This window comes from Microcaecilia unicolor, chromosome 3 (assembly GCF_901765095.1).
Source record: "Microcaecilia unicolor chromosome 3, aMicUni1.1, whole genome shotgun sequence".
Taxonomy (NCBI): Eukaryota; Metazoa; Chordata; class Amphibia; order Gymnophiona; family Siphonopidae; genus Microcaecilia; species Microcaecilia unicolor.
Window position 1 is genome coordinate 473,907,153 of NC_044033.1, and position 23,576 is coordinate 473,930,728.

Sequence of the window (23,576 nt, forward strand, 5' to 3'; positions counted from 1 at the left end):
TCAGTCTGGAGGGCGGCTACAAAATTGGTCAGTGGTCTCTGTCATAAACCGTATGTGGACAGACTTATAGACCTCAATATGTATAGAAAGGTGGGAGAGGGGGATATGATAGCGGCATTTAAATATCTCTGTAGCATTAATGTACAGGAGGGGAGCCTTTTTAAAATGAAGGAAAACTCTGGAATCAGAGGGAATATGATGAAGTTGAGAGGTTATAGGCTCAGTAGTAATCTAAGGAAATACTTCTTTCATGGAAATGGTGGTAGACGTGTGGAATAGGTGGTGGAGACAAGGACTGTGTCTGAATTTAAGAAAGCATGTGACAGGCACGTGAGGAAAAGGAGGAGATAGTGGATGCTGAGGATGGGCAGACTGGATGGGCCATTTGGCCCTTATCTGCCATCATGTTTCTATATTCCTATTTTCCAAAGCTGACATGTTCCATTTAATAAATACAGAAAAAATAAATTTTTCTACTTTTGCTGTCTGAGCATTGTTGTGGTCACAGTGTGTCTTTACTGCTTTTCTGTTAACTCTTTCTAGGCTCTTCTGTCCTTTTAACACTTCATATCTCTCTATGTCCAACACAAAAGGGGAAACAAATTCTTCCATGAACAGGTCAAACCAAGGAAAAGGGAATGGAAGGAGCCAATCACCACAAGTCAGGATGTCACAAAATGGCTCACTTTATTAAAAATAAGTCTTCAGGGAACAATATTTCAATGAGACTGTACAATATTGTGGGATAGGAGGTAGTGCTCTAATGTGGATTAAAAACTGGTTAAAGGATTGAAAACAGAGAGTAGGTTAGTCAGTATTCTCAATGGAAAAGGGTTGATAGTGGAGTTCCACAGGGGTCTGTGCTGGGAATGCTGCTTTTTAACATATTTATAATTGATCTAGATATGGGAATAACTAGTGAGGTAATTAAATTTAGCAATGACACAAAGCTCTTCAAAGTTGTTAAATCAGAAGAGGATTGTGAAAAATTGCAAGACAAGCTTACGAGACTCACACAACTGGACTGGGTATTTAGGGATTATAACATGAAAGTGGCTCTTGTTAAATGTGATTTTGTTATTACAAATAGAGTTGCTTATTTTCTCTCTAATGAATGCTATATGGAAATTAGACTAAGTTATGAGGGTTTATATTGTTCTTCATTTTTTAAATTACGTTGTCCGGTTTGTATTTTTTGCTTGAATTTGCTTGTGTTCTAAATTTCTACATGAAATGGAAAAAACAAGTAGGATTGCACTGACTCCATGTCATAAGAAACAGGCTAATGCAATCTTAGTTTTATCCTATTGGATTTATAGCTCCAAATATCCTATCTAAGAGAATTAAGAACTACAAATCAATGCTTACAATAGGGTAAAACCAGGTGTGGATTAGCCTGTTTCTTATGACATAGAGTCAGGTAGCAACTCTGTTTAGAAGTTTCTAAGGCATAAAGTCATGCTTTTATATTTCAGTGAGGAAATAAAGCCTGGTCATGTTCTGAATCTTGTTATTGGGAGCATCTAGATAAGAATAGTGAACCTATTAAAAATGTTGTGCATGTCAAGATTATTGACTGAGAAAAGATATTTAATACTAAAATCTAAGTCACAGTATCTCATTTTTCAGGATATGAACTTACAGAAAGGTTTTCCCTGAAGCAGGTATCATGTGGAGGTGAAAAAACATGTTTTAAACATGGAAGCACACAACTGATGAGAGCTACACAGTAAGCAAAATGTGATTATTTACATGGGGATAATTTTAGAAGAGGGCACTTATAGCAGAGTAACACAAAAATGCTTATTTTATAAGGCAACAGAGGAAACCCATGTGTCATTACAAAATAAGCACTGAGAACCAGAGCCAGTCATACTCACATGCAAATTTAGACCTGCTCTGAAGAAGGTGTACATTTGTACATGTAGAGGGGCATAATCGAACGGGGCCGGCCATCTTTTTTTTTCGATAATACGGTTGGAGCCAGCCAAATCTCGACATAAATGTTGAGATGGCCGGGTTTGAGATGGCCGGCTTCGGGTTTCGCCCATAATGGAAACCGAAGCTGGCCATCTCAGACCCGGCCAAATCCAAGCCACTTGGTCATGGGAGGGGCCAGCATTTGTACTGCAGTGGTCCCCCTGACATGCCAAGACACCAGCCGGGCACCCTAGGAGGCACTGCAGTGGACTTCAAAATAGCTCCCAGGTGCATAGCTCCCATACCTTGTGTGCTGAGCTCCCCAAATCCCCCCCAAAACCCACTCCCCACAACTGTACACCATTACCATAGCCCTTAGGGATGAAGGGGGCACCTAGATGTGGGTACAGTGGGTTTTGGGGGGGGGGGGGTGGAGAGCTCAATATTTACCACCACAAGTGTAACAGGTAGGGGGGATGGGCCTGGGTCCACCTGCCTGAAGTGCACTGCACCCACTAAAACTGCTCCAGGGACCTGCATACTGCTGTCAGGGAGCTGGATATGACATTTGAGGCTGGCAAAATATATATTTTTTTTTTATTTTTTTTTGGGTGGGAAGGGGTTGGTGACCACTGGGTGAGTAAGTGGAGGTCATCCCCGATTCCCTCCGGTGGTCATTTGGTCAGTTGGGGCTCCTTTTTGAAGCTTCGTCATAAAAAAAAAGGGACCAGATAAAGCCGACGAAATGCTCGTCAAGGCCGGCTTTTTTCCATTATCGGGTGAAGCTGGCCATCTCGTGAGCACGCCCTTGTCCCACCCACGTCCCGCCTTCACTACCCTACCGACATGCCCCCTTGAAGTTTGGCCGGCTCCGCGATGGAAAGCAGTTGGCGCCGGCCAAAATCGGCTTTCGATTATACCTATTTGGCCGACTTCAGGAGATCACCGACCATCTCCCGATTTGTGTCAGAAGATGGCCGGTGATCTCCTTTGAAAATAAGCTGGATACTCTATGCATGTGCTTTAATGTTTTAGACAATAATCATGCACGTAGCAACTCTGCCCTAACTACACACTTGTGGAAGCATACAGCGCGTGGCAACTGCTGTTTACCGCCGGGTAAGTGGCCCGTGGTAGAAAATAGAAAATTATTTTCTACCATGGGATTTGGCGCATGCCAAATTTGGAATTATCGCCCAGCACACATGCTAGCCGGGCAGTAGTGGCGATTTGGCGTGCGTTGTATGTACATAGGCCCATGTGCAGCTTAGTAGAAGGGCCCCTTGATGCATTATGGCTCCGAATCATACAGTGTATATCTACTAGGCACTAAAGCCTAGATTCTATATATGGTACCTGAAAATTCTGCGTGGAAAAAAAATATGCCTAGGTGTATTCTGTAAATTCCCCTAAATTTTATAGAATAGGGTTAAATTTCCACGTGGTATATAAAATAACGCCGAGCGCCTCTCTATGCAATCAAATATAGTCATGACCATTTGCACCATGTTTTACTTGGCGTAAATCCTGAAGCCTAAATTAAGTGCACAACAGGTGTATTCTATAATAATGAACATAGATTTTAGAAACACCCTCACCCCACCCATGGCCATGCCCCCTTTTCAACTATGCGATTTAGAATTTAGGCACATCACATTACAGAATACGCTTAGTGAGTTGTGCAAGTAAATCTTAATGCCAATTAGTGCTGATAATTGCTTGTTAACATCCAATTAACAGCACTGATTAGCTTGTTAACCAATTAAGTTATGAGCATTGTTAAAGAATACACTTCGATTTCCATGCGGAAATTGAGGTGCCATATATAGAATCCTGGGGTAAAGGTTTTATACACCAGGAGAAAGTCTGTAAAGATGTATTTATTTATTTTTTGATATTTTAATATTACTTTTATCTGTGAGACTGTAGTGAAGATATCTCTGTTGTGGCATTGTATTGTGTTCTAAAATGAGCTGGAATCATGTTTTGATTGAAATCCCTATCTGGAGAATACAATTCATGATTATTACATTTGGTACTTAGAAAAGAAGCCTTTTATGATCTTTGGATAGTCACAGCTTGGCCTGCTGCTGGCAGTACCATTGAAAAGATACCTGTCACTTTCTAGAGGTTGACATTGATTATGCTGAATTCTCTCCAGACTTTTCTGTTTTGCTTGAACACATCCCCTATCTCTCCCTCTTCCACTGACATGCCCATCACTGTAGAAACTAAATTCCTGCATGTGTGTGTGCACAACACACACTTGTTGCTGTGGAAAAATACCTTCAGATGATATTCTAAGCAAACATTCTAAAATGGAAATTTTCCATGAGGTACAAGACTGATATCAGAACAAATGAGAGTACAAACGGCTCTAATGCACTTGACTGTGGGGAAACCTTGGGGAGTTTGAGTATGGATGGTACCATACCCTCGTCAGTCAGTCCTCATTAGAATGTAAGCTCTGTCAGGCAGGGACTGTCTCTTCATGTTCAAGTGTACAGCGCTGTGTACGTCTAGTAGCGCTATAGAAATGATAAGTAGTAGTAGTCCTCATCAGGAAAAGAACATAATCTTATCTGAGAACACCTGAAGACTTGGGAAAGGTTTCCTTAAGGCAGAATTTGCTCTGACAATACCAACAAGTGAATGTCTTCATTACAGAGATACAGAAAACACTTTCTGAAAAACAAACAACAAAAATGAGAGAGCTATAACATTTTAGTTTGCGTTCAGGTGATAATGGTTGGGGGGGGGGGGGATGCGACAACATAATTTTTCATTTCATTCCATTTTATTACAGTTTATATTCTGTGTTAATCCAGAGTGGAGTACAAACAAACATACATAATAATAAAACATATAAAGAAATAGTACACAAACAAACAAGATCAAACCCAGCAATGCAATCAAGCAAAAGTCCTTCAATAACTACTGTGCAGTTCTGAAACCTGTCTGTGCTAACAGATGTTGTTTCAACAATTTTTGGGAACACTGCAAAGCTTTTCTACTGCCTGAGAGCTGCTGTTAGCTTATTCCATGCAACAGGTCCTGCAAAGGAACAAATCCTCCCTTTGGGTTTAGTGCTAGGCTTCATCACAGCTACCTGTGGTATTTTCCTCTATATATGTACCCTTTCCATTTCAGGCCAGCCATTGTTGTGATAGTCCTTAGTCAGCGGGTCATAAGTTGCACCTACTTCCAGCCCATAGCTTGGTGTTAAACCGTGTTCATGGAGCACAATGAATATGCCTCCTTGGTATGTAAATCTATCTCATGTATATACATTGTAACCCATTCACAGCTATTCATACACTGTTTAAAACCACAATCTTTATTACAATATAATCCCAAACAATCAAATTAAAACTACACCCCCCTCCCCGCAGCAATTATACTCATACAAATAGTTCACATATAAGTACATAAGTATTGCCATACTGGGAAAGACCAAAGGTCCATCAAGCCCAGCATCCTGTTTCAAACAGTGGCCAATCCAGGTCACAAATACCTGGCAAGATCCCCAAAAAGTAGAAAACATTTTATACCGCTTACCCCAGAAATAGTGGATTTTCCCTAAGTCCATTTAATAATGGTCTATGGACTTTTCCTTTAGGAAGCCGTCCAAACCTTTTTTAAACTCAGCTAAGCTAACTGCCTTTACCACATTCTCTGGCAACGAATTCCAGAGTTTAATTACACGTTGAGTGAAGAAATATTTTCTCCGATTCGTTTTAAATTTACTACATTGTAGCTTCATCGCATGCCCCCTAGTCCTAGTATTTTTGGAAAGCGCAAACAGACGCTTCACATCTACCCGTTCAACTCCACTCATTATTTTATAGACCTCTATCATATCTCCCCTCAGCCGCCTTTTCTCCAAGCTGAAGAGCCCTAGCCGCTTTAGCCTTTCCTCATAGGAAAGTTGTCCCTTCCCCTTTATCATTTTCATCGCCCTTCTCTGCACCTTTTCTAATTCCACTATATCTTTTTGGAGATGCAGTGACCAGAATTGAACACAATATTTGAGGTGCGGTCACACCATGGAGCAATACAAAGGCATTATAACATCCTCATATTTGTTTTCCATTCCTTTCCTAATACCTAACATTCTATTTGCTTTCTTAGCCGCAGCAGCACACTGAGCAGAAGGTTTCAATATATCATCAACGACGACACCTAGATCCCTTTCTTGGTCCGTGACTCCTAACGTGGAACCTTGCATGACGTAGCTATAATTCGGGTTCCTCTTTTCCACATGCATCACTTTGCACTTGCTCACATTAAACGTCATCTGCCATTTAGACGTTCTTCTTCAATTTGTTATTGATTAATGCCAGAGAAGTTCTGAATAATCATTCAATAATACAAATTCCTTTCAGTCTTCCAAAGCAGGTGTGCCCGTTACTGACAAGGGGTATGGCCAACTGAAGTTAGAGACTAAGCAAGTACGGTCCCTTGAAGAAGTAATAATGAAACACGGTCAGTGTTGAGACCTAAAGAGATTTAAGAGACCTGAAGAACTTTAAAGATTGTTGTGTCAAGCATTGTGGGAATGAAGATGGTATGTGGCACTCGATGAACTCCAAGCGGTGTATGGTTCTTCTGAGTTGTATATCGGATTGCAAGTTTTGACTTCAATTTTGAAAGGATTGGCGATCTTATTGTGACGGTCTGCCAAACTTTGAAAGATTGGGAGTAATTTGTATTATTGAATAATCATTGAGAACTTCTCTGGTATTAACAACAAATTTAAGAAATTTATTGATATGTGAACGATTTGTATGAGTATAATTGCTGCGGGAGGGGGTGTAGTTTTAATTTGATTGTTTGGGATTATATTGTATTAAAGACTAGTAAGGAAGGCCCGTTTCAAATCGCAATGAAACGGGCGCTAGCAAGGCTTCCCTCCGTCCCTTTGTGTCTCCGGCCCCCCTGCAGCCTCCGTGCGAATGTGCTGTGACCCTGGCCCTTTTGGCACGCCCCCCAGCATCCGTGACCGTTCCCTTCCCCCCAATGTGTGTGTTGCCAGTGCACCCCCTTCCACCCCCACCGATGTCATCGCTGCCGGCGCTCCCCCCTCTCCGAAGGCCCCCCCACCCCACTGACCTACCGAAACAGAAGATTTTAGCGTCATGTGAATGCCCCTGCAGTAGGAACCAATAGAGTAACGTGTGCTCCGCCCTTGACGTCCTCGCGTTTTGACGCGAGGGCGGAGCAGAGCTACAGTGCAGTACAACATTGGAGCTGAGAATGTGCTCCGCCCTCAACGTCATAACGTTTGACACGAGGGCGGGGCCCACAGACTGTGATTTGGTGTGGCTTCAGAGCTTCGAACTTACGAACCTGGCTTCAGTGACGTCAGTGCAAATAGAACGTTGAGGGTGAGTTTTATATATATAGATTGTGGTTTTAAACAGTGTATGAATATTTGTGAATGGGTTATTATGTATTGTGTAAGTACTATATTAGTCATCAATGATGGTATATTTAATGTGTTTTGACTAATTATTGAAAATTCAGCCCTGTGTATATAATTATGCATATACATTGTGGATAGCCTGAAAATCTGACTGGCTGGATGCATCCAGAGGACTGAGTTGAGAACCACTGCCATAGGTAATATTGAACCCTATGTCTGGCAGTTAGATATCATTATCGAATGAAAGCAGAGACATTTTGTCTCTCTCAATCTAACCTGCTTATTTTCGAACAAGAAGGCCGGCCATCTTCCGACACAAATCAGGAGATGGCTGGCCATCTCCTAAACCCGGCCAAATCAGTATAATCGAAAGCCGATTTTGGGCACCTTCAACTGCTTTTTGTCGCGGAGCCGGCCAAACTTCAAGAAGGGCATGTCGGCAGGGTACAGAAGGCGGGACAGGGGTGTGGTTACGAGATGGCCGGCTTTGCCCGATAATGGAAAAAAGAAAGCTGGCCCTGACGAGCATTTGGCTGACCTCACTTGGTCCCTTTTTGTTCATGACCAAGCCTCAAAAAGGTGCCCCAACTGACCAGATGACTACCGGAGGGAATGGGGGATGACCTCCCCTTACTCCCCCACTGGTCACCAACCCTTTCCCACCCTAAAAAAAAAAATTAAAAACTTTATTTTACCAGCCTCTATGCCAGCCTCAAATATCATACCCAGCTCCATGACAGCAGAATGCAGGTCCCTGGAGCAGTTTTAGTGGGTGCAGTGCACTTCAGGCAGGTGGACCCAGGCCCATCCCCCCCTAACTGTTACACTTGTGGTGGTAAATGGGAGCCCTCCAACCCCCCCCCCAAAACCCACTGTACCCACATGTAGGTGCCCCCCTTCATCCCTAAGGGCTATGGCAGTGGTGTACAGTTGTGGGGAGTGGGTTTTGGGGGGCTCAGCACACAAGGTAAGGGAGGTATGCACCTGGGAGCAATTTCTGAAGTCCATTGCAGTGCCCCCTAGGGTGCCCGGTTGGTGTCCTGGCATGTGAGGGGGACCAGTGCATTACAAATGCTGGCTCCTCCCACGACCAAATGCCTTGGATTTGGCAGGGTTTGAGATGGCCACCATTTGTTTCCATTATCGCTGAAAACCAATGCTGGCCATCTCTAAAGCTGGCCCAAATGTTGAGATTTGGCTGGTTCCAACCGTATTATCGAAACGAAAGATGGACGCCCATCTTGTTTCGATAATACGGTCCGGACGCCGCTTTTTGGGGCCAGCCTTGAAAATGGCCACCCTTACAGATGGCTGGCCCTGTTCGATTATGCCCCTCCACGTGACCCATTATAAAATTATGAATAAGGATTTGAATTGAAAGGCTTTGTTGGCATTGCCGCATGGGAACCTCTAATGTGGCTTGATAAAAGAGGCCCTAAATCATCTGAGTGTTCCCATTACTCCATTCAGCAGTGGAAAGGGAGATGTTATCAACGTGAGCTGCTGTTAAGATGAGTCATTTTACTGTTAACCCGGATTATTAGTAACTAGCTCTCATTGCATAAAATGAACCTGTGCTAGAAAAGCACAAGATAATGGTAAAATAACCTATTTGAACAATAACCTACTTTGATAACGTTCCTTCTAATTCTGCTGAATATCGAGTTAGTTATCTAAATAATCTTAAATTAATAATTTCAACCAGTCATCACCAGTCTACTGATTATTACCCCAGTGTATGAGAAATGTTTCCTTTCTGTAAAATTCATATCATGCTGTGCTATGTTCCTGCATACCCTAGTGCAATATGATCGGCAGATTTATCTCAGAGGAAATGTAAATGGATGTTTTGAGCTGTGGGCGGCAGGCCACAGGTAGTCTCGCTACAGGAAATGGTAGATATCTAATTGAGCTGACTGAGCAAGTGTCAAGTACTTATTCACATCTCTTGTTACATGTCATGTATCCAGTCAACCTAGGGCTCACAGTAAACCTAAGCCGTCATCGCTCGTTTTTTCTGCAGTGCCATTTTGACTTTCAGTGGGGGCTGCATCTATTTAGCTGTTTGTAAATAAGCTATCTTAAACATGATCGTGGTGAAATGCAAGTGACACTTTTAGGCTAAAATGGGAGTTATTTCCTATGTATGAATTCTATAGTGCTAATCTCTGCCAGGAGGAAATGCTCCCTCACTGTCACCAGAGGCAGTTAACACTCAACCTAATTCCAAAGTGGAAAAAGCATGACATCTCTTAAATGCTTGCAAGTCACTTTATGGATCAGTGGGTCCAAGTGCATGCTATAGTATATCTGTTTTAATGAAAATATGATTTCCATTTTTGGCACTATGGCTATGCTAGGAACAGGTCCAGCAGTCATTTCCAATTTAGGATACAATTCACTGTCAGGCACTGTGAGGATAATGGAAAGCTGTCAAGCAGCTCACAATGAATTTCCCATTCCCCTGAGCTAGAGAAATTAAGCCAGTGCCCTGACCAAAAACATGAATCAAGCCTTTCGATCAATAGATGTTTTTTCCCCACTCTAATATTTGATATTTCTAACTCTGCAGTGTGCCTTTGGGGCTGAGCAAATAAAAAAAAATAATCATGCTTCTCCGTTCCTTACCTACCTACCACAGACAGTTTTTCTTTATTTTCACAGTGCCCTTTTCACTAAAGATTTCTGCCATCCTTTCAATGGACAAAGCCTTTTTACTGGAATATAGATTGTGCTGCCGGATTTCCTCATGAACTGGGAGTGACTGTTTAGCTTTGTTTGTTCTCTGGCAGAACTCCCTGAGACTGTTTACAAAATAAATGATAAAGAGCAGCAAATTGTTGTGGTAGGATGAAAAATTTCACTTGGTGCCAACATGAACGGGCTGAACAGCAGATATTTTTCCAATGAGGGCTGAGAAAGAAAATGCAAACATTTGTTGGCTGTGTGGAATTGAGGAGCTACATTTGTCTTCGAAGGGCCTGTATTAGACCTACATTATATTGCTCTGTCATAACTCAAGTTTAGGGGTCCTATAGGCCTAAAATATTTTTAGCTAGGTTATTGTAACTTCATTTGAATGTTAAAAAACACACAATAACTTTGTGGAAAAAACATGCCTGATAACAGGAGCTTCATCAGGAACACTAATGCTCCTTGTAAACTTGGGCAAATCGCTCCGTATCTTGTTGTCCCAGGTACAATCTTGGCTCTTATTTAGGGGGGGGGGGGTCTCCTACAAAGGCGTGCTAGTGTTTTAGCATGCGGTAATGATTAGCGCGCACTAAATGCTAAAGACACTCACTGGAATATATATATATATATATATGGGTGTCTCTAATGTTTAGTGCACGCTTATGTTTAGCATGTGCTAATAATGCTAGCGTGCCTTTGTAAAAGGGGCCCTTAGTACATAAGTAATGCCACACTGGGAAAAGACCAAAGGTCCATCGAGCCCAGCATCCTGTCCACGACAGCGGCCAATCCAGGCCAAGGGCACCTGGCGAGCTTCCCAAATGTACAAACATTCTATACATGTTATTCCTGGAATTGTGAATTTTTCCCAAGTCCACTTAGTAGTGGTTTATGGACTTGTCCTTTAGGAAACCGTCTAACCCCTTTTTAAACTCTGCTAAGCTAACCGCCTTCACCACGTTCTCCGGCAACGAATTCCTCACTAACCTGCATTAATATCATAGGGACCCTTTTACAAAGCTGTGTTAGGTGCTAATGCGTGCTTAATGTAGCTAAAATGGCATTCCGCAGGAAGCACTCAGGTGTTCTCTGGTAAGTACCAAAAGTACATGAATTAACTGTGCAGAACATAATTTGTTGAAGGGGTGTGTCTTGGGTGCAGAGAGTGGGTATTCCTGCACTGATCAGTTAGCACAGCTACATTATCTCATGTTAACTGGTTAGCAAAGGAATAGTGCCTGAGCCCTTAATGCCTACAAAATGGGTTGTGGTAAGTTCACACACGCTTATTTTTTTTAATGGCCACAATAGCACATTACTGACCAAAGAAAAAATGTTTTCCCAAATCCAATTGAGACAAGGCTACGTTGCTCATAATATTACTATTAAATAAACGAAGCCTCAACTGTCCAGGGTGAGATTACATATTACCTAACACCCCTAATTGGACTTCTTTTCACAGGCCCCACCCCCAACCACAGAAAAAAAAGCAGCGTAAAAACTCTGTTCCCGGAAAAAATAACTTCTTCAAAAAAAATGGGTTCAGAGACTCTATAGAAACAAAAGTACTTCACAAAAACAATATAGCCATATTTCAAATTGGATTAAAAAAGCTGAAGAAATAATCAAACACTAAAGTTCATAGTTTAGACTTTAGCCAGATCAACAGCATGGAATTAGTTGCTGAGATATCTCAAAAATAAATGACATGCACTGACATTTACACGCCAGATGAAAAGACATGATGATGCTTCCTTTTTGATTACCTAAGGGACTTGGATGTTAACTTTTGTGTGGTCTGGCATACTATGATTTTAATGGTACTATTTCTTTACATCATCTAAAGGGCCTTGATGTTACTGCTTAGTATAACTGAGTGTCATCTCATTGTGTATTTACTAGATTTTATATATGTGTTTGCATGATTTTATATGTGTACTTTGTAAGCCTCCTTGGACAAAGGTGGATTAAAAATATTAAATCCAAATCCAAGTATTTTTGTTTATATAGACTCCCCAAACCTTTTTTTTTAAGCAGTGGTTTTCTCCGGTATCTGAGTTTTTACACTGCCGTTTCTTTCTGTGGTTGGGGGGGGGGGGGGGGAGGGCTGTGATAAGAAGCCCAATTAGGGGTTTTAGGTAGTGTGTAATCTTGGAATGGACAGTTGAGGCTCCGTTTATTTAATATAAGTACATAAGTATTGCCATACTGGGACAGACCGAAGATCCAGCAAGCCCAGCATCCTGTTTCCAACAGTGGCCAATCTAGGTTACAAGTACCTGGCAAGATCCCAAAACAGTACAATACATTTTATGCTGCTTATCCTAGAAATATAACAAAATATTCAAACACACATGAATGCAAGTATGTTTTATACTTGCTTTTTTAATTGTCTAAAGTGGAGTGGTCTCATATTTGTCACACGAAACAAAATTATATTTCTTCAACCAATGACTGGGTATATTGCCCGTGTGTATATTCTAATCATTGACTCTACCTCCACCAACCTTCACTATTCACTTATTTATATTTTAATTAGTATCTCTATGCTTAAAGATGAACAAACAAAGTTTGTGTAGCACTTAACTTGAGCGGGTAGGTGCTCTCTGAACCCCGACAGGTCCCCGTTTCGTAACAACTTTGTCAAGGGGGAGTCACCAGTTCTAAGTGCAAAAGAAGAAGATATACATCCAATAACTACGTATATACTAACAATACTTACATTCATTTATCTAAAACGCTGTTGGCTTACCCGGTAGCCGCCTCCAATGCATGTGCAATCCCTCTCTGCCTGACTCAAAATGGCGGCGGCGTCCTTTTATTAATGAACAGCCGCGCCAGCTGGTTGAATGACGTCATCCAACACAGTTTCAAGAGAAAAGTCTGCACCAAAGACTTCTATCTATGCCAAAGACTAATGACAAATCTATGAGTGGCTTAAATGTGATCAAAATAAATTATGAAAACAGACCAAATTATGAATATATTCTTAGAGACCAGGATAATTACTACAACAACAAAAGTTATTAACCAAGGATTATTGCATTAAAAAATTATTGCTTTTAGAAAAAGTTATTGCTTTAGAAAAAAGATTATTACATCAGAAAAAGCAACTCCACTGGGTATATGTATTAAGTCCTCTGGGTTCGATAGTGTCCAATGTGAAAATCCAAAAGGTCTCACGTTGTAAAATCTTCCTGTTTAGATCGACTCCTCTGTCGGAGGGGATCACTTGTTCTATCACCATACAATTCAAATCTTCAATGATGTGTTTTTCGGATACCCAATGTTGAACCATGGGTGCTCCAAAATTTTGAGCTTGGATCCGTGAACGGTGTTCAATGAGTCTGTCATGTAAAGACCTAGTTGACTTGCCAATATAGTATTTCTCACAGGGACATTTGATGTAATAAATGATGCCCACTGACCGACATGTAGTTCTATACTTTAATGTGTATGTCCTATCGTTGCAAACAAAATCTGAGCCTTCGATGGTCGTAGGGCATGTTTTGCAATGGGGTTTCATGCACTTGAAGTGTCCTGGATTAGCTGTGTTTTCAATAGGAACAGTGGGTGGAACCGCGGGGCTTAAAAGTTCTTTAAGATTTTTAGAGCGCGAGAATGCAGTCCTAATGTTAAAATTTGCAAACACTGGATGTGCTTTGATGATATCCCAATGGCGTCGAATGATGGCCGCCGTCGCCTCACCACCAGGAGTGTATCTTGTGACAAAGGTCATAATTTGTTCGTCATATTGTGTACATGGTGTTGATTGAAGTAACCACTCTCTATTGTTATGCTTGGCCCTCGTATATGCTCTCTTTATTATTTTATGTGGATAGTTTCTCTGCGATAATTTAGCACCAAAGGTCTCTGAGTGTGCTTTATAGTCAGCATCTGTGGTACAGATCCGTTTGAAACGAAGGAACTGAGAGAACGGAAGACTTTGTCTTAAAGACTTGGGATGACAGCTTCCATATTCTAAAAAAGTGTTGCGATCAGTACTCTTCACGAAAACTTTCGTGGTAAATTGTCTCTCAGATAAAAATATCTCTACATCAAAAAAATGAATCTTAGATTCTGACCAGGTTAAGGTGAATTGAATCCTGGGGTGTCGTTGATTCAACCAACTTTGAAAAGACTGTAATTGCTCTACAGTGCCATGCCAAATCACGAATATATCGTCAATGTATCTTCTCCATGTCCCTAACACATCTTTGTAAGGGAAAATGGTCAACCATTTGTCTTCGAACTGTGCCATAAATAAATTGGCTAGCGTGGGAGCGAATGTCGCTCCCATAGCTACTCCAGATTTTTGTTTATACAAAGCGTCTTGGAAGCAAAAAAAGTTGTTATATAGTGCTATTTCTGCAAGTTTACATATGAAGTCAGTGGGGACCTGATGAGGACTAGGACGATTTTTCAAGGTTTCCCCAATGACTTCCAACAGTTCATTTTGAGGTATCATGGTGTATAATGATTTTATATCAAAGGTTGCCATTATAATGGGGGTATCAGGTAACTTGATATTCTGTAGAATGTTCAAAAAGTGTGTCGTATCTTTGATATATGTAGGAGTTTTTTTCACAAAATCTTGTAAAAACGTGTCTACATATTCAGATAGTGGTTCAAGTAAAGAACCTCGGGAAGACATGATAGGTCTCCCCGGGGGATTGTTCATATCTTTATGCACTTTCGGTAGTGTGTATAAAACCGGAACAATGGGAAATCTTCTATTCAAGTATTGAAACTCTTTTTTGGTCAGATGGCCTGCTTCTTCTGCCCTCGTAGTGATCTCCCTTATATACTCTTGGAGATGTTTCGTAGGATCATGCTCTAATTTGACATAAGAAGTAGTATCTGCTAATTGTGAATGAATCTCTGTTATATATTTGGATCTATCTAAAATTACGGTGGCTCCACCTTTATCTGCCCGTTTTAGTATTATATCATGATTCTTCCTCAATGATTGTAGAGCTTTTCGTTCGTCTCGGGTCAAGTTATCGTGGAAACGACGTGGTTTTTTGTTATTGATGTCATGTAGTTGGTTCACATCTCTTAGAACCAGCTGTTTGAACACCGATACAACTGGATCGATGGGAATAGGCGGCATCCATTGGGATTTGTCTTTCACTCGGGAGGAAGAGTCTTGAATCTCCTTATCCTTAAAGAAAATCTTCAATTGCAAGGCACGAATGAACTTTTCCAGATCAATCCTAAATTGGAAACTGTTGAAAAATTGAGCTGGCACATATGAAAGGCCTTTGGATAACAAAGACATCTCAGCCAGGTTGAAAGTATGGGAAGACAAGTTGATTATATTCAGATCTACTGGAACTGAGATCGCGTCCGTGGACGTGTCCTGGGTAGACCTCTGTTCATCCCCCTTCTGTTGCCCCTTGTTCTTGCCAGTCTTGTTTGTCTGTGGTCTAAAAAATCGTCAGTATCATTGCCTGAAGAACTTTCTGAAAATTGAAAGGCTTTAAATGCCACCTGTCTATGACTGGTGGCTTCCATGTTGGATGTTGTTGTGTCATTTCTTTGGTTGTCTTTATTATACATCCAAGGATAAACCCTTCCTGCTGCATAATCTCCTCTATCTCTGGATAATTTCTTCAATTTTGTTTTCCTTAATGTCTCTTTAAACTGTTCTAGATTTTCTTTTAATTGTAAGTGTTTGGAAACAAAAACTTGCTCTGATACTCCCTGTTTGATTCGTTCTAGTTCCTTGTCTAACAAATCTTTTTCTTGTTGTAATGTTGATCTAGACTGTTCGATGATCAAAAGCATGAGATCTAGGGAGCATTTATTTAATATCATGTTCCATTTTGTGATAAACTCGGTCTGTTCTTTAAATATTTGAGGCGCTTTATTGATACGTAAGCCTCGTGGTATCTGTTCTGCTCTACAGTACTCTACAGTGACTCCCTCTTGACAAAGTTGTTACGAAACGGGGACCTGTCGGGGTTCAGAGAGCACCTACCCGCTCAAGTTAAGTGCTACACAAACTTTGTTTGTTCATCTTTAAGCATAGAGATACTAATTAAAATATAAATAAGTGAATAGTGAAGGTTGGTGGAGGTAGAGTCAATGATTAGAATATACACACGGGCAATATACCCAGTCATTGGTTGAAGAAATATAATTTTGTTTCGTGTGACAAATATGAGACCACTCCACTTTAGACAATTAAAAAAGCAAGTATAAAACATACTTGCATTCATGTGTGTTTGAATATTTTGTTATATTTTTCAAGCTCGACAGAGTGCAGGCACAGTTTTGTTTTGACAATTATATTTATCCTAGAAATAAGCAGTGGATATTCCTCAAGTCCATTTTAATAATGGTCTATGGACTTTTTCTTTAGGAAGCCATCCAAACCATTTTTTAAACCCTGCTACGCCAACTGCCTCTGGCAACAAATTCCAGAGTTTAATTACACGTTGAGTGAAGAAATATTTTCTCTGATTCGTTTTACATTTACTACTTTGTAACTTCATTGCATGCCCCCTAGTCCTTGTATTTTTGGAAAGAGTAAACAAGCGATTCATGTCTTCCCATTCCACTTCACTCATTATTTTATAGACCTCTATCATATCTCCCCATAGCCATCTTTTCTCCAAGATGAAGAGCCTTAGCCGCTTCATCCTTTCCTCATAGGGAAGTCGTCCCATCGCTTATCATTTTCATCACCCTTCTCTTTACCTTTTCTAATTCCACTATATCTTTTTTGAAATGCAGTGACCAGAATTGAACAAAATATTTGAGGTGCAGTCGCACCATGGAGCGATACAAGGGCATTATAACATCCTCATTTTTGTTTTCCATTCCTTTCCTAATAATACCTAAGATTTTATTTGCTTTCTTAGCCACCGCAGCACACTGACCAGAGGGTTTCTACGTATTATCAACAACAATGCCTATATGCCATTATGTAGCCATCTGCTATTTAGACACCCAGTCTCAACAACAACAACAACAACAACAACAACAACAACAACAATCATTTCTAAAGCACTACTAGGGTTACGCAGCGCTGTACAATTCAAACATAGAAGGACAGTCCCTGCTCAAAGAGCTTACAATCTAAAAGACAAGAGAACAAACTAAAGACAAGTGAACAATCTAGAGGACGAGTGAACAGTTAATCTGATAGGGTGGATAGATTGGGGTATTTTATATTTCTCGAGCGGTTAGGCGCCGAAGTCTCCCACTGTCGTAAGGTCCTCTCGTAATTTTTCACAATCCTCTTGCGATTTAACAACTTTGAATAACTTTGTGTCATAAGCAAATTTAATTACCTCACTAGTTACTTCCATCTCTAGATCATTTAGAAATATGTTTAAAAAAACAGCGGTCCTAGCACAGACCCCTGGGGAACCCCACCATCTACCCTTCTCCATTGAGAATACTGACCAGTTAACCCAACTCTCTGTTTTCTATCTTTTAACCAGTTTTTAATCCACAATAGGACACTACCTCCTATCTCATGACTTTCCAATTTTCTCTGGAGTCTTTCATGAGGTACTTTGTCAAACGCCTTTTGAAAATCCAGATACACAATATCGACCGGCTCACCTTTATCCACATGTTTGTTCACCCCTTCAAAGAAATGTAATAGATTGGTAGGCAAGATTTCCCTTCACTAAATCCATGTTGGCTTTGTCAATGAGACAAAGCCAACATAGATTTAGTGAAGGGAAATCTTGCCTACCAATCTATGCTTTTGAATAATCTCTGTAATTTTGTTCTTTAGAATAGTCTCTACCATTGTTCCCGGCACCGACATGAGGCTCACCTGTTTATAATTTCCCGGATCTCCTCTGGAACCTTTTTAAAAAATCAACATTACATTGGCCACCCTCCAATCTTCTGGTACCATGCTTGATTTTAAAGATAAATTACATATCACTAACAATAGTTCTGCAAGTTAATTTTTCAATTCTTTCAGTACTCTGGGATGAATACCATCCGGTCCAGGAGATTTGCTTCTGTTCAGTTTGTCAAATTGCCCCATTACATCCTCCAGGTTTATAGAGATTTCATTCAGTTTATCCGACTCTTCAGCTTTGAATACCATTTCTGGCACTGGTATCTCTCCCAAATCTTACCCTAAGCCTTATCTCAATTGGCTTAGGGTAAACATATTTTATTTGGTTAGTAAACTAGTGTTTTATCTTCCAGTTTTTTAAATTCTTAAGTAACACAACACTTTGCCATTAATACAAAAAATTGAAAATGGCCATTGTTACAACTGTGGTAAAAATGACCTTAAGTGCATGGTTAAAACCTGTGCAAGGACACATTAAGGCCACTTTGTACTGCAGCTTAATAAAAGGCCCCCTAAGTTAATAAGAAAAAGATGCCAATGAGAACAATGCAGCTTGTGGATGATCATTTTAGATATGACTTCTAAATCCAATTTCGGACGTTTTGCGAGAAACTTCCTAAAATGCAGTAGCGAACATGGCCATTTTCAAAGCAGAAAAACATCCAACTTTTTGTTTTGAAAATAGCCATTTGCTAGACATTTTTATGCTCAGTACATCTTTCAGGACCATTTCTGAAAAAAAAATCCAAGGAAAAAACACACAAAAATAAGCCAATGGGATGTATGGAGGGCCAGCATTCTTAGTGGACTGGCCATATAGACATCCCAGCAGAGCAGTGGGGCACCCCAGGTACACATTTCACTGTTACCCCAACTCAAACTGGTACACTTGTGGTGGAAAGTGTGAGCCCACCCTATATGGTTAGTTATCCGATTTGCAACCTAAGGGGTCCTTTTACTAAGGTGCACTGAAAAATGGGCTGCGCAAGTTTTGCGTGCGTTCAGATCCATTTTCAGTACACCTGTAAAAAAGGCCTTTTAAACTTTTTTGTGGAATATGGATGTGCAGCAAAATAAAAATTGGCACACGTCCATTTTGGGTCGGAGACCTTACTGCCACCCAATGACTTAGCGGTAAGGTCTCACGCGGTAACCATGCAGTAATTGTCTACACACATAGAATGATGATTACTGCCCAGTTTCCGACACGCGCCAGAAAATTAAAATTATTTTCTGGTGTGTGTAGTGGACGACCGTAAAATACAAAATTACCGCCCGAGCCACGTAGTAGCCAGTTTATAACGCCGAATTGATGCACATTGGGTACACGTAGGCAACTATGCGACTTAGTAAAAGGGCCCCCAAATATGGCTGCTAATCGATGACCTCCAGTTCCACATAAGCTCCACCTATAGACTTCCTGACATTGTCTGGATAGTGTTGAACTGATCAGATGGGATATTCAGAGTCACTGTACAGTTAGTGCCACTGAATATTCCGCTTGTTGGCAGTTATTTGGTTCGCAGTGCCTGCTGACTGAGGGGTTCAATGCAGAAAGCTACTGCGGGCTGCAACATATGGTTAATGAGCAATCTATATGCTCATTATGGGTCATATGATGCAGAAAGGGCTTCAGCGATGAAATTAACTCACACCGTAGACATCAGCTCACAGCATATTAAAATGTATGGTAAACAGGCTATTAGCTAATTTGAAGCAATGTAGAGAAGCTAATAACTTATGCACTTATGCCTACAGTGTGCAAAATTTACTGCCAGGTTTGAGGCAGTGTAGAAAGGTTAAGGGGAGCCTCTAACATGAACTCACTGTCCCCAATAACTTTTACATTGTTCCCTGATAGTCTAGTGTCCCCTTCCTCCATTCCTGAATTGATATGACCTCTTTCCACGCTACCCCCAACATTACCGAAAACCCCTGGTGATTTAGTGGCTCCCTCCTTCTCTCCCTCTGACTCCCCCGCCCCCCAACAATAAATACCCCTGATAGTTTAGTGGTCCTCTCCCTCCCCCCTGACCCAACCCCTTGTGCCTGAATTAAAACAACGAAATCCCTAGTGTCTAGAGGCGTCCCTGACCCCTCCCCAACCTCCATGAGCCCCCCAGACCTGTACCTAAAAGAGGCAGCAGCAGTTCTCACTCATGCCTGCCTCTATTGCTGCCATCTTGAAAAATGGCAGTGCCCGGCCCTGTGTGGTGCATTCTTAATTTGGCAAACTGATCCTGCCCATTGCATCCCAGGCTGCACTGCACTGTATGAAGTTAACCACTGCCATTTTTCAAGATGATAGTGCCAAAGGCAGGATCGAGTGGGCATTGCTGTTGGTTCTTTTGAAGTATGGGCTTGAGGAAGGGTTGGCTAGGGGTGCCTGTAGACACCAGGGATTTCATTTTTTTTATGGGGCAGAGGGTCATGGGCTGAGACCATGGCTGATGGCACTTGTGCTCCAGGAAATCAAGGGCAATGGTGCTGCTGTCAGCTATAGCAGTGGGAGCCTTGGGCAAGCTTGCTTGTTATTTGGACTACTGGGTGCCATGATCAGTGTTATGGAAGCTTACGTCTTTGCCTTCTGCAGGACACCCGTTGCTGCATGAAGTGCCAGGGGAAAGGAGGGCACAGAATGCTCTTTGTCTCCTGCATAAAGACAGGTGCAAACCTCTTTTGCTATTAGACATGCAGATCATTGTTTGTTAGATTTGACTTTTTGTAGTATCCAATACCACTACTAGGATGCTGTCTAAAGAGCCATTTAAAGTGGCTATAGATACATATATGTGTTCTCCCTTTACACAGCTGATACTTTTCGACGTACTATTTTTAACAAGGTTTCACAGTCTTTGAAAACAGGGCTGAGTGGATGGGGGAGGGGGGAATAGAGCCGAATGAGTGAGTGTACAGCTCTATCTCCATATATCCACAAATATGGATCTTTACATTCCATGATGATTTATTTGACTTGATCTAGGGATAAGAGCACAGAACAGAGAAGCAGGGGATGAACAATGCTTACTATCTTATCAGTCACTTTGTCCATGTGGGTGATAGATGTCGCGTCTATCTTGTTGAGGCATGTCTGAAGTTGTCTGTGTGGAATATTGCAGGGTAGATGACACAGTGGTAGAGCCTTTGGGGTTCATTTTTGAAAGAGAAAATTGTCTAAAAAGTGTCATAAAGCACCTTTTGGATGGATTTAATCTTAAAACATCCAAATCGGTATTTTTGAAACCTATTTTGCAGATGTTTATTTATGCATTTCTTCTGCAGTGCATCCAAATCACAAGGGAGTGTGTCGGGGGCATTGCAGAGGTGGGGTTAGGGTGGGCCTAGGGCATGCCTAACACTTGGACATTTAACAGCCATAGTGGAACAAAATGAAAACATCTAGGGCGAAAACTTCAACGTTTTGGTCTAGACCTGTTTTCATAATGAATAAGGCACAAAAAGGTGCCCTAAATGACGAGTGGAAAGAATCAGGGATGACCCCCTTTATTCCCCCAGTGGTCACTGACCCCCCTCCCACCACCAAAAAATGTGAATAAAAATAGTACTCACCAGCCTCTATGACATCCTCAAATGCTATAGCCAAGTCCCTGGAGTAGTCTATGGTGGGTGCAGTGTACATACTGCACATACTTCCCCCTACCTGTTACACTTGTGGTGGAAACTACGAACCCTCCAAAACTCACCAGAAACCCACTGTACCCATATATAAGTGCCCCCTTCACACATAAAAACTATTGTAGTGGTGTACAGTTGGAAGTAATGAGTTTTGAGTGGGTTTTGGAGGGCTCAACAGACAAGGGAACAACAGTGAGATGTGTATCTGGGAGCATTTATATGACGTCCACAGCAGTAACCCCTAGGGTGTCCCATTGCTCCTGCTAAAAATGCTGGCCCCTTCTACATCTCAATGGCTTGATTTTCTACGTTTTTCACTTGGCCTAGTTGTTAGAGTGGTGGACTTTGGTCCTGGGGAACTGGGTTTGATTCCCACTACAGGCAGCTCCTTGTGACTCTGGACAAGTCACTTAACCCTCCATTGCCCCAGGTACAAATAAGTACCTAAGCCACATTGAGCCTGCCATGAGTAGGAAAGCGCGGGGTACAAATAAAAATAAAAAATGGCCTAAAAAGATAAATGCACAGAGCACAAAACCTTGTTATAAAAGGTATTTTCGGAAAGAAAACAGATAGACTTTTTGCTTTTTTGAAAATGGCCATAAATTTCTGTGCAGATTTGGGATGTTTAGCGCAATACGTCCAAAGACTAACTTAGACGTCATATTTAAAATGCCCCTCCACTTATGTGACTGTTATCCACTGCACTAGTTTTATTGTCCTGTGTTGAGGGATATGTAGAATGTTATGTACCTTTATTTTCACCATTGCTTTCTGAATATGGTTTTGGGTGCACGCCAATCCATTTTTTCAGCGAGCCTGAAAAAAAGGCCTTTTTAAAATTTTTGCCAAAAATGGATGTGCCAATAATGGATTGGAGGAGTGGCCTAGGGGTTAGGGTGGTGGACTTTGGTCCTGGGGAACTGAGGAACCAAGTTCAATTCCCACTTCAGGCACAGGCAGCTCCTTGTGACTCCGGGCAAGTCACTTAACCCTCCACTGCCCCATGTAAGCCACATTGAGCCTGCCATGAGTGGGAAAGCGCGGGGTACAAATGTAACAAAAATAAAATAGATACTATTGGAGATTCTAAATGGAATGTTGCTACTATTGGAGGTTCTAGATGGAATGTTGCTACTATTTGAGATTCTACATGGAATGTTAATGTTGCTATTCCACTAACAACATTCCATGTAGAAGCCTGCCCTTGCAGCTGCGCAGGCTTCTGTTTCTGTGAGTCTGACGTCCTGCACGTACGTGCAGGACGTCAGACTCACAGAAGCCTGCGCGGCTGCAAGGGCAGGCTTCTACATGGAATGTTGCTAGTGGAGGAGTGGCCTAGTGGTTAGGGTGGTGGACTCTGGTCCTGAGGAACTGAGTTCAATTCCCACTTCAGGCACAGGCAGCTCCTTGTGACTCTGGGCAAGTCACTTAACCCTCCATTGCCCCGTGTAAGCCACATTGAGCCTGCCATGAGTGGGAAATCACAGGGTACAAATGTAACAACAACAAAATATCAAAATTGCCATGCATCCATTTTGGGTCTAAGACCTTACCGCCAGCCATTGACCTAGTGGTAAAGTCTCACGTGGGAACCGGGCGGTAATGACCTATGCATGCCAAATGCCACTTGGCGCACGTACCTGACGCGCGCCAGAAAAAAAAAACATTTTTTGGGTGCGCGCCAAAAATGAAAGTACTGCAAGGGACATGCGGTAGCCATGCTGTAACTCCATTTTGGCACACGTTGGGTGTGCATAGACACTTACGCAGCTTAGTAAAAGGGCCCCTAAGATTGACAATATTTAATGAGAGGGGAGACCAATCCCAAATTGCAAGAAATGATGAGCATTACATTTTAGAGATGGGCAGCCAGAAAATGCTTGTTTTGTTTTGTTTCCCATATCATTTCCAGAAATGTATGTTTCGATTGCTTTTGTTTGGCAAATTCTTTTTGTCATTAGAACAAGCTGCGGTAAAAGGGGGCCTGCGCTAGCATCAGCATGGGGATTTGATGCTCGCTGAGGCTTCCTTTTACCACAGTGGGTAAAAGGCTGTCTTTTTTTCTGG

At 41.6% G+C, this 23,576-nt stretch overlaps 1 protein-coding gene across 1 annotated transcript in view; it reads left to right on the top strand.

Moving 5' to 3' along the window:
- The window catches only part of COL19A1 (collagen type XIX alpha 1 chain), a 946,027-nt gene that overhangs the window by 67,225 nt on the left and 855,226 nt on the right, over positions 1 to 23,576 (top strand). The window contains exon 4 of the mRNA XM_030199003.1: positions 1,630 to 1,729. Within this exon, the coding sequence (XP_030054863.1) occupies positions 1,630 to 1,729 (100 nt within the window). The remainder of the gene's footprint in view (positions 1 to 1,629; positions 1,730 to 23,576) is intronic.